This window comes from Labeo rohita, chromosome 13 (assembly GCF_022985175.1).
Source record: "Labeo rohita strain BAU-BD-2019 chromosome 13, IGBB_LRoh.1.0, whole genome shotgun sequence".
Taxonomy (NCBI): domain Eukaryota; kingdom Metazoa; phylum Chordata; class Actinopteri; order Cypriniformes; family Cyprinidae; genus Labeo; species Labeo rohita.
Window position 1 is genome coordinate 32,475,097 of NC_066881.1, and position 12,153 is coordinate 32,487,249.

General features: G+C 33.0%; 1 protein-coding gene across 2 annotated transcripts in view; it reads left to right on the plus strand.

The window, feature by feature from the left end:
- The first annotated feature begins 3,898 nt into the window (after positions 1-3,898).
- The window catches only part of anapc1 (anaphase promoting complex subunit 1), a 73,952-nt gene continuing 65,697 nt past the window's right edge, over positions 3,899-12,153 (plus strand). Inside the window, exons 1-12 of one of the 2 annotated variants that reach the window (XM_051126228.1) lie at positions 3,899-4,112; positions 5,872-6,108; positions 6,230-6,385; positions 6,571-6,613; positions 6,983-7,083; positions 7,739-7,821; positions 7,923-7,984; positions 9,015-9,157; positions 9,757-9,980; positions 11,214-11,423; positions 11,527-11,622; positions 11,741-11,831. In XM_051126228.1, the coding sequence (XP_050982185.1) occupies positions 5,896-6,108; positions 6,230-6,385; positions 6,571-6,613; positions 6,983-7,083; positions 7,739-7,821; positions 7,923-7,984; positions 9,015-9,157; positions 9,757-9,980; positions 11,214-11,423; positions 11,527-11,622; positions 11,741-11,831 (1,422 nt within the window). In that variant the 5' untranslated portion in view covers positions 3,899-4,112; positions 5,872-5,895. Of the gene's footprint in view, positions 4,113-5,871; positions 6,109-6,229; positions 6,386-6,570; positions 6,614-6,982; positions 7,084-7,738; positions 7,822-7,922; positions 7,997-9,014; positions 9,158-9,756; positions 9,981-11,213; positions 11,424-11,526; positions 11,623-11,740; positions 11,832-12,153 lie in introns of both variants that reach the window. The other variant, XM_051126227.1, reaches the window with a different exon arrangement.

A 12,153-nucleotide genomic window follows, 5' to 3' on the forward strand; every position in this document is an offset into this window, starting at 1 on the left:
GTTGTTGAGAGCCGCTAGTGACATAAACCAGACTCTTTTGAAGCATCAACACAGGAAATGTTTACATGCATAAGTGTCCACTAAAACCCTAGAGACGGTCATCCTGAACACTCATTTTAGTTTGGAGGCTTGTCATTTATTCTCATAATCAATAATGTTGGGTTGCTCGTGGCCTTGCATTAGGACAGTCCTCATTGTTTAAACAAAAGGTATGGCAGCTATAGACGGTGAGCCCTGGTTTACACATTTATCTGTGTAAACAGTGACCTCTCGCCCTGTGACCTTAACAGCTTTATTTGATCTGGATAGCTGTTTTCTAGGGTCTCCTGGTGGATAAAGTGATTAATGAGAGATGTAGATTGCAGATGCGATGCCAATAAATCAAGTTTACAAATGGAATTTCAGTCTTTTTTCGCTATCTAATGCAACAAGACAGAATCTAAGTGTGAGATGGATGAATTAGACAGTGAAGTTTAATATTATATTAAATATACATGTTAGGAGGTTGTTTAAATTAAACATCAGCAATAGAAATAGTGATGCTTGACCATGCATCCTTAACATGCAAGTTCAAGTGTCATAAAGACGCAGAGGCAAAACATTAATAATATGTCTTTAAGGATGCCTAATTGTTTGAAGACATTTTAATTAAATTAATATAGGTTTGTAATATTGACATTTGTCTGATGTTTGTAGAGGAAGAGTCAGTTGTAATCTGTCAATACATCAATATCGACTTCCATTCGTGTCTTTATACAGCGGTCCAAGAACCAGTGACAGATCAGTTGGACAAACCCTTAAGTGCATCCAAATTAATGCAGTAAATACATCTGTACATCTGGACACACAGAGGACATTAGCTTCAATAATGCTATCAGAGCATCATTAGATCTGTAATGAAAGCTAAGGACAACAGCGTCATGCTCCCGAGACCAGCGCTCCACACGGCCAATCGCATTACAGTTTTTTATTTATTTTTATTTAATTATTTTTGCTTCAGTGATAAAAATGCATTAAAAACATGTACATTAACACTATCTATCTTTTTTTGAATGAATAGTAAAAGATTGTACACAAAAACATTCACACACAACTCTATAATAAATGTTGATTGCCAAAGAATATTTCAAGCCTGTGGGTTTTCCTGTGACTAATAGTTTCATCTTTGCACACACTGACAAGGACGTCAAACTGTTTTCCAGACGTCATCTCACACATATGAACATCATGCTGTTCCTTACCGGTTGCCCGTGTATTGCATATACTCTTGACTCGGATATGAATATGACAGCCCTCGTTCACTGCTGAAATATTTTCTCTGCACAACTCTGTCGTATCGTGTATTTCTTCGATATTCAATATTGGCAATCTAGCTAAAGTAGCTAAAGTTTAGCAGGGCATGCAGTGGAAAGACTTGGGTTCAGTAATACACAGAAGCAATTTGAAGGACTGAGAATCAGTCCTGAGGTGACGCTTGCCATATGTGTGACAGGGAGGAGTTTTATTGAAAAATAATCGAGTGAGAAGTCTACAGAGGAAGCATGCAACTCCTATTCTGACTCTATTGAATTCATATTGATCTCAGCACATCCATCTCTATTGTGTCAGAGTTTATAGGAAATAAAATGTCTGAAATTCAAAACCACTGAACCTGTATATAGTGGTTTCACTCTAACAGAATCTATTCCTTCAATTGATTGTACAACAAATATACATATACAAATATGAATAACTTATATACAGCACGCATGATACAAATGGAAAGCAATTTTTCTAAAATTGATTTTCCAGTCATATATCACTTCCGTGGAGAGAACTCAAAATGAACTTGTTGTGACCTACAGCCTGGGATATCTAATAGAGATGTGTTATAATAATCTGTGGTTTTAGGTTTTAGTGTGGTTCATAATTAATTAATTTGGTTCATGATTAAGAAATTCCCAATATGCAGAATAAACAAAATCATTGTTACAATAACAACAACAACAATCAACATTACATCCAAAATCTTTTGTCATTATTATTGGATGGATGGTATAGTTAAATTAAATTATATTTGAATGAAGTTATAAAGCAGATTTGTGGAGTGTAACATGTACATTTACACTATCAGTCAAAAGTTTTGGATTTTTAATGTTTTAAGAGAAGTCTCTTCTACTCACCTAGCCTGCATTTATTTGATCCAAAATACAGCAAAAGCAGTAATATTGTAAAATATTTAAAATAACGGCTTTCTATTTGAATATATTTTAAAATATAATTCATTCCTGTGATCACAGCAAAATTTTCTGCATCATTACTCCAGCCTTCTTCAGTGTCACATGATCCTTTAGAAATCATTCTAATATATCAAGGAACATTAATATTATTATTATTATTATTATCAATATTTAAAACAGTTGAGTACATTTTTTTTCAGGATTCTTTGATGAATAGCAAGATCCAAAGATCAGCATTTACCTGAAATAAAAAAAACTTTTTTTAACATTATACACTATACCATTCAAAAGCTTGGAGTCAGTATAACGATAGAATGAAATGATAGAAGAAATTATAGAAAATAATACTTTTATTTAGCCAGGATGCTTTAAATTGATCAAAAGTGATGATAAAGACACTTACAATGTTTCAGATTTCTATTTCAGATAAATGCTTTTATTCTGTACTTTCTATTCTTCAAAGAAACCTGATTTTTTTTACTCAGCTGTTTTTAACATAATAATAATTCATGTTTTTTGAACAGCAAAATAGAATATTTGAATGATTTCTGAAGGATCATGTGACGTGAGTAATGATGCTAAAAATTCTGCTTTGAAATCACAAGAATAAATTAAATTTTAAAATATATTCAAATAGAAAACTAATATTTTAAAATGTTTTTTGCTGTACTTTGGATCAAATCAATGCATGCTTGGTGAGCAGAATAGACTTTAGATAAAAAAAAAAAAAAAAAAAATACAAATCTTAGTGTTCAAAAACTTTTGACTGTTAGTGTACTTTAATTTGTTTAGCATATGCCTTTATCCGAATCATCTTATAAATGAAGAAAACAACAACATAAAAGTTACATCCTAAGAGACAGTAATATGAGAAGTGTAATTAAAGTGCAATCAAACAAATTAACATCTGTGCTGTCCCTTGTTTACACATGAAAATTAGTTTTTGCAGACACTCGCAATGTGGACCTCATTAAACTTCAAAGGTGGCCTCAAATGTCTTAAAAATTTAAATAAATAAATAAATAAATAAATACTTGACAAATTAAATCTTCTCAAATAAATATTGCAACATAAATCCCTGGAGCGAAAACCGAAATTTTAAATGCAATAAACTACCACCTCAAGGCTAAGTTACTTTTATAGCTATATTTATTACCTAATTTAATGTGCTAAAAGACTGGTATTTGTTAATAAAAAAGTTTGAAAACAAGTCAGAATGTCAGAGCTATAGAAGAAAGCATCAAAGCCTGTAAAGGATCACTTTTACATATTGATGACGTAAAAACATTGCCTTAAAATAATGGAATATATAAATATAGCTACAGAATTAGCATCTTATATTTCTTATTACATAAACAGAAAGATAAGGGCACTGGCCTTCATAAAGAAAATAGAAAGAAAAGGTATAGCATATCAGTAATATATAAAATATGGTTTTCTTAAAGAAAAAATACCAAGAAATGCTGTTGTTTTGGCTTTTTTGGACATTTACCCTAAAAAAAACATGGTTGTATACGAATAAATGACAATACTATGGTGATACGTAAAGTACCATGGTTATTATTTAGTATCTATGACATATATCAAAGAACCATGGTATTATCACACCATCATTTTACCCTGCGTAAGCATAGGCCGCCAGGAAGACGTGCGTACGCCGCGCACTTCCAGAACGCAGCTCTCTGATTGGTCAGGCGCTCGGAAGTGCGTCACGGGATAACAACATGTCCGCGTTCATTTGAAACAGTGTAGTGTGCTCAATCGGTTTTTACTGCATACTTTGATGTGTTTGTATGTTGGGCTCAACGAGCAGGCGATTGCAGAGGGAGAGGCATCTGTCAAAGGGAAGAACCGCACTCCAGGACAGGAAGCTCGACTATTTGTTATTAGCAGGTGAATATTTGAGCGGATGCTGTTAGCAGTAGCGCCGCTGCTAATGCTGACAGGATGACAGAGACTGGCTGGAATATAAAAAGTTTTGTGTTTTACCCCAAACAGTGTGAATATTGTTATTCGTTACAAGCGAGAACAAAATATAAGAGGTCGTGTGCAGTGTTAATACATGCTTTCCGGGAATTAGCACATCATAACAAATGTAACTGTTACTGATACATGATACTGGATGAAATCGTCAGTAAATGTTGTGTTTTAGTCTGCATATGTTGTACCTTTGGTAATTTAAGGTCGAAAGACTTTAGAAATAGTGGACATTTAAGGTGTATAAAGGATACTACAGACTAATGAAGATGCATAGAAAGAAAGATTTATGTATGTGAATGATGAATGAATGGATGGATAAATAGACAGTGAGAGTGCACAATGTTTGGTTATACAAACAGATAAAAATGTTATATAAGAATAATTTATATAATACATTAAAAGTTGCATTATATATATATATATATATATATATATATGCACTACCAGTCAAACGTTTTTGAACAGTAAGTTTGTTAATGTTTTTTTTTTTAAAGAAGTCTCTTCTGCTCACCAAGCCTGTATTTTTTGTTCAAAAGTACAGCAAAAACAGTAAAATTTGTGATTTAAAAACTGATTTTTTAGCATCATTGCTCCAGTCACACGATCCTTCAGAAATCATTCAAATATTCCGATTTGTTGATAAAAAAAATATTTTTTTTAGTTGAATTTTTGATAAATAGAAAGTTCAGAAGAACAGCATTTATCAGAAATATTTTTTTGTAACATTATAAATGTCTTTATTATCACTTTAGATCAATTTAAAGCATCCTTGCTAAATATGAGTATTAATTTCTATAATTTATTTATACTGACTCCAAGCTTTTGAATGGTATAATGTATAATGTTATAAAAGCTTTTCAGATAAATGCTGATCTTTGGATCTTTCTATTCATCAAAAAATTCTGAATAAATGTTTTAAATAGTGATAATAATACACTGATAAAAATATATTGATGATAATAATAATAATTATAATAATAATAAATGTTTCTTGAACAGCAAATCAGCATATTAGAATGATTTCTGAAGGGTCATGTGACACTGAAGAAGACTGGAGTAATGATACTGAAAATTTAGCCTTGATCACAGGAATAAATTACATTTTAAAATATATTCAAATAGAAAACAGTTATTTTAAATAATAAAAATATTGTGCAATATTACTAAAAACCTTGTGTGTGTAAACTTGAATGAAAAAAAATGAAAAAAAAAAATGCTAAAAGCAGCATTTGTCATATTTGAAGAATTAATAAAAAAAGTAACTAAAACCACATAAAGTAAAACTATGTAGACATATTTAAATGAAAAACAGTCTAATCAAACTGACGAAAAAACCCAACAAAATTTAAAAAAAAAAATCAGTGAAAACTGAAATAGAGATATATAATGTAATTTAAAATATTAGCAAAAACTACAAAAGTATAGCAATAATATTAAAATCATAGGTGTATGTGGTTTGTTAAACTTTGAGGCATATTTTGTGAAATAAAAGCAGCAATGTCAAAAAATATGGGCAGATTAGCTTTTGAAAAAGTGTGTGAGACATGTTTTATATATGATATACAACAATATATACGATCGAAAGGAGCTCATCAATAATGCAGACATATTTTGCTGCCATATTAAGAAGTGTTTGTCTGTAAATATGTCTAATTGACTTTGTGTTTCACAGAAATAATGCTGATATTGGGAACTCATGTCGCACGTCTATGAAGAGAGAGCCACAATGATAGCCGCAGGCGAATTGCAGTCGTTTGTCCCGTTCGGTCGTGAGCACTGCAAAAATCACCCGAATGCCGTGAATCTCCAGCTGCGGCAGCTCCAGCCGGCCTCTGAGCTCTGGTCCTCTGACGGGGCAGCTGGACTCGTGGGATCCCTTCAGGAGGTCACTCTACAGGAGCGCGAGAAGGTAGGTTGCTTTTGACTTTGTTTCTTCTGTGGAGCACAAAAGGAGATGTTTAGCAGTGAAATGAGGCGGTTCGTAATTAAAATACTACATGTTTTAAGAATGATTGTGATGTGATTGGCAGGAGCGCTGGCACCTGAGGAAGGGAACTGCTCCTGATGAGGTTGAATATGAGGAGGAGCTATATGTGGCAGGTAACATGGTCATATGGACTCGTGGCAGTAAGAGTCAAGCCTCATACGTGTACAAGGCCTTCACAGTGGACAGCCCAGTCCAGCAGGTACTGGTTGCAAAGAACAAACCTCACTTTTTTGAGCCATTTTAGATTAATATAGGGGTAGTAAATATAGTATTGTAAGTGCGTAAGTACTTTATGGGGCTGCTCTAGAATCACTTAACATTTTAAGAATCACTTAAAATTATAGTATAATACACAAGTATAAAATAATTTCACTTATGTTATAGGCTCTATGGTGTAATTTCACCGTCCCTCAGTCTAAAAAAGATGGTAAGAATTTAATACATTTTTGTGTTATTTAGTTTATTTATTTGGAATTTATTTAAAAAATATTTTTTATTTTTATGTAGTTTTAAAAATGATTTTTACATTGATTTTTAATGTATTATTTTTTATTTATTATTTTTATTTTTATTTTTTATTATTTCTATTGTTTAATTTATTTTTTATTTATATAGAATTTATTATTTATTAAGTTTACTTATTTTTTTTTTATGTTTCTTTTTATTGTATATTGTATTTATTTATTTATTTATTTATTTATTTTAGTTGCATTGTCTGTTGTCAGTAGCAAGTATATGATGCTAAATGTGTTTTTATTTTAACTGTTCAGTGATTGTTTTTCCCCATGATTCCCAGTAAAGGACGTTGTGGAGCAGACGGTGTGCATCGTCCAGAGCTCCTGTGTGAATGTCCACAGCATGAGTGGGAAAGACTTCATATCTCCACTGCCATTCCAGGTCTGAACGCTTAATGTCTATTGAGTTTCTCCACAGTACATCTCTTTATATGATGGACTCCTCACTCAAAAATCCGATTTAAAATGTCTGTGTCAGCCTTATGTGTTTGGAGAAAATTTTCCAGCAGAGCCATTGTTAGTGCCATCAGGGATTTAGTCAGCCTAACTTTCTTTTTTAGCTCAGTGGCTGATGATGTGTGGTAGTTGTCTGTTTCATGAAGCATAATGGGTTATTTGGCACACGGACAGGAAAGGGGGGGCGGTTTGGTTTTAGTAACAGCATTTATACAGCGCAGTTTACAGATCTGGCTAATGCTGGCTTTATTTTACAAGAGCGTATTCTGGCATGTTGCCCCAAAGGCTTTTCCTAAACATGTTACATTTGTGTGTTAATAATGTGGATAAGGGAAACATGGGAATGGAATTGAGAGCTGGAAACTTTCTCATGCAATGCAATGCAATGCAATGCATTATTTTTTTCCGTAATAGAATAAAAGTTTGTTTGTTTGTTCATAAAAATGTCTGATGAATCAAAGCAAGAAGGGATTATAGATTGTGCTATATTGTAAATATGTTATGTTTCATGCCTAACTAAAATACTATTTTCCATCAGCTACAAGCTTCTCTTGATTGACTGTAACTCGGTTTCATTTTAGGTCTCCACTCTCTGGTCAACAAAGTTTGGCCTGCTTTTGGAGCGCAAAAATATTACAGTTGATGGCCACATGAGCCCAATCAGGTATGCTTGATTATTTATTTATTCTATTTTATTGTTAAAAATGTAAATACTGTCACTGTTTGCATTTGACTGTTCGTGAATGATTTGAATCTTGTTATCAGGGAACCTCTCCCGACTCTGTTCAGCATGCTGCATCCATTAGATGAAATCGCTCCTGTTGTTTGTAAGTCCACCGGTAAGACTTGATAATTATGCCTGTTTTCAGTGTAATTTATATTTTTGAGGTAAATTATATTATGGTAGAGCAATCAGTAATTATTTTTTATGACACACAGTTTCATGGTATTGTGCTTACGTTCTCCGTGGTCTTCTGTTTTGAAACTCTGACCCATTTAAGCCATATTTATGAAGTTAATATTTATTTGACAAATGTTGACTCCCTGGGTCTAATATGGAGAAACAATGGTGAGTGAAATTTACCACCCAGGAATATTTTTTGCAGTGGCCATGAAACTATATTTACTATTTGTTAAGTGACTTTTTGTTTTTTTTTTTTTTTTTTACTTGCGTATTCGTGACAGTGAATGTCATTGTATCGTTTGCAGCATCATTGAAAATGAGTCAGTTTCTGTGAAACTGCGTCTTTTTAAAAACACGAAAACCCATTGTGATTTTTATTCCTCATATTTTGCTTTGGTGGCTTAATGTGAGAAATATTTCATAATGTGTCACCACACATAAAACTTCATAAATCTTACGATGATCCCAGAAAAACAGATGTTTACTTCAGTAGAAGGTCTGTATGTTTTTGATTTGATTCGCTCATATTGCTCACGACAGACTGACGTCCATGCAATTCAATTTAAAACATGTATTATTTTCTAATAAAGCTACCATCCAACCAGTAATAAAGTTGTTGTTGTTTACTCAACAAAATCACACATTTGACCCATGGAAAATGTTAGTTTGGGACCTTTTTAAACCATTTAATTAACTGACACAGATGTATTGTATATCACAGGATTTTTGAGTTATGTCATATATATATATATATATATATATATATGTGTATATGTGTATATATGTGTATATATGTATATATGTATATATGTATATATGTGTATATGTGTATATATGTATATATGTGTATATATATATATATATATATATATATATATATATATATATATATATATATATATATATATATATATATATATATATACGCTTGTTGTTTCCTCTCGTTGGTTCAGGTCTGTTTGAGTCCCGTCTCCAGTATGTTTCAGACAGTGCTCTAAGAGTGGTGTTCACCTGCCATGAGCCTTCTATTATCATGACGTACGACACACAGCAGTGCACACACACCGTCTGGACCCTACGCAAAGTCACACCTGAGGTATGTTTGCTTCACTCAGTCATTATGAAATACATACATTATGTTTGCATCTTTTTGTTTTAATGGTAAAGGATGGTTAAAGAATTTCAAATAATTGTATCTCGGCCAAATGTTGTCCTATCCTAACAAATCATACATCAATGGAAAGGTTATTTATTCAGTGTAAATAGATCCTTATAACTGGTTTTGTGGTCCTGGGTCACATATTAGAATGATTTCTGAAGGATCATGTGGACCTGAAGACTGGAGTAATGATGCTGAAAATTCAGCTTTGATCACAGGAATAAATTATATTTTAAAATATATTTAAACAGGAAACAGTTATTTTAAATTCTAATAATATTTCAATCTTTTACTGCATTTTTGATCAAATAAATGGAGATTTGGTGAACATTAGTATATGGTTTTGTAAATGTGTAAATATTTCATTTATGATTTGCAGATATAAAAAATAAATTCTCATAAAAAAAGTAAAAAAAAAAAAACATTATTATTATAACTGTTAATGTTCTAACACTGAGTGTTATGTCTTTAACACAGGTAAACCATTTAGCTAATAAAGTCTAAAGATCACCAGCATTTTGTTATGTGTTTTTCAGGAGCAGACCACTGTATTAAAGTGTCCAGAACAGCCTGGGCCGGTTCACACTCCCAATACGGCCCCCAGCTTCCTTAGCACCCACCTGAGAAACGTGACCCGGCTGGACTCGCCCGCCTCACCCTTACACTGCCACGCCCTGCACAACCAGAGCCGAATCCCTGCCTCCCCGGGCCTGCATTCACGGGTTCACTCACCCAGCATTTCAAACATGGCTGCTCTCAGGTATGTCCATGCAGGAGGTTATTGGATAAGTTTGGAAAAACGTACTATTCATGCTTTTTCTGCAGTGTGAATATTAAACACAGTATGCAAGTTACTATAGGCAGTAGAAGGTTTATATGAAAAGTTAATTTATACACACTACCATTCAAAATTTTGAGGTTTGTAAGATTTTGTTTTTAAAGACAATATTTTATTCCACACATTAAATTGTTCAGAAGTGACAGTAAAGATATTTAAAATGTTGCAGAAGATTCTATTTCAAATAAATGCTGTACTTTTGAAGTATCTATTCATTAAAGAATTCTGAAAAAAAAAATTATCATCGTTTTCACAAAAATGTAACTCTTTTGAATACTGATTATGACAAGAAATGTTAGTTGAGCAGCAAATCGGCATATTAGAATGATTTCTGAAGGATCATGTGACACTGAAGACTGGAGTAATGATGCTGAAAATTCAGCTTTGATCAGTGTTGGGCATGTTACTTTTAAAAAGCAATTAGTTATAGTTACTAGTTACTTCTTACAGAGTTACGTCATTATAAAAATAACTAATTTCCAGGGAAAGTAACTATTGTGTTACTTAAAAAAAATAAAAAGTTTACGTATGTCAAATAACTTGGATGCTAATAGTATTGAATATTAAATTAAAGAAATTTGAATTAAATTAATGGAATTTTAGTTCACTCACCAGACTAATATTAAACATCTGATATAGCTTAATGATCTTAATGGCATAGTTTTTTAAATATCTGACACTTGGCATCAGTCAGACAAGCATTATAATATGACATTATGATAATTTAGCATTAAACTTTAGAATGCATATTTGTCATGTTGACTGAACTTAGGACTGGTGGTAGTGCTTAAGATATTGTTTGTAATTTAGTGTTTCTATAAAAAAAAGAGAAAATACTAAAAAATAATACTGATAAGATAACGAAGCTACTACGAATTCAACTACAAATAACAATATAAAACGCACCGAGGATTAACAAGCTGCTGGGTTCATGAATATTAATCATGTTGTCTGCGTTTGCTCTAACTGATTTGCTGAAATCAAAACAGGGACGATAATAGGTGAGCGCTGGCCAATGAGATTACAGCATTTTTGATCAAATAAATGCAGATTACGTGAGCATTAGTGTATGATTTTGTAAGAAATAATTTGTATTATACAAATACACTTTTTTCTCTAAATGTGCTCTTTCTCTATTTCATTTCCTGGACTAAGTCGGGCTCACTCGCCTGGCATCGCCGCACCCTCTTTTTCCGGAGCTCAGCGCTTTAACATGTCATGCCACACGCCGTCCCCACGTGGCCACAGCATCCTGGCCTCACCCAACAGCACCCTGAACGAGACAGCCCTGCTGCCTGAGATGGAGCCCATATTACCAGACCTCTGCATTGAGCAGCTGTGGACAGAAACCAGCGCTATCTCCAGGTGCACTGAAACTCATGACTTTTGATTTCCTGTGCTTATGAGCCGAGAGCATGAAGTTACTGTTGATGTTTGTCTTGAAATCAGTTTTGTCTGTGTTGAACAGGGAGAAAGGCTGCCAGGCCTCTAAAGTCTTTATCACCTCTGACCTGTGTGAGAACAGGTACCTCTGCTTCCTGGTTGAGTCCCACCAGCAGCTCAGGTGAATGTGTGGTTTATTTTTATAGTTTGACTTCTGCATTAATAGGATGGATCAATTTGCTTTCTTTGTATTTAAAGCTCTAGCGCTTAGTTGCATTGCTTTTGTGTTCTGTTTGCAGGTGTGTAAAATTTCTAGAGAGCAATGAAACCTCTCAACTGATATTTGCATCAGTGACCGTAATCCCCGCAAAAGATGCTGCCCCTCTTGAGGTGAGTTTTTGAAATAGTACAATATTTAATATATACACTACCAGTCAAAAGGTTTTGAACAGTAAGATTTTTTTTATTTGATGTTTTTAAATAATTATCTTCTGCTCACCAAGTCCGCATTTATTTGATCCATAATAGAGCAAAAGCAGTAATATTGTGAAATATTTGTACTGTTTTAAATAACTGCTTTCTGTTTGAATATGTGTTAAAATGTAATTTATTTCTGTGATCAAAGCTAAATCAGCATCGTTACTCCAGTTAAAATTAATCTTTGAAATCACAGGAATAAATTACATTTTAAAATATATTCAAATAGAAAACA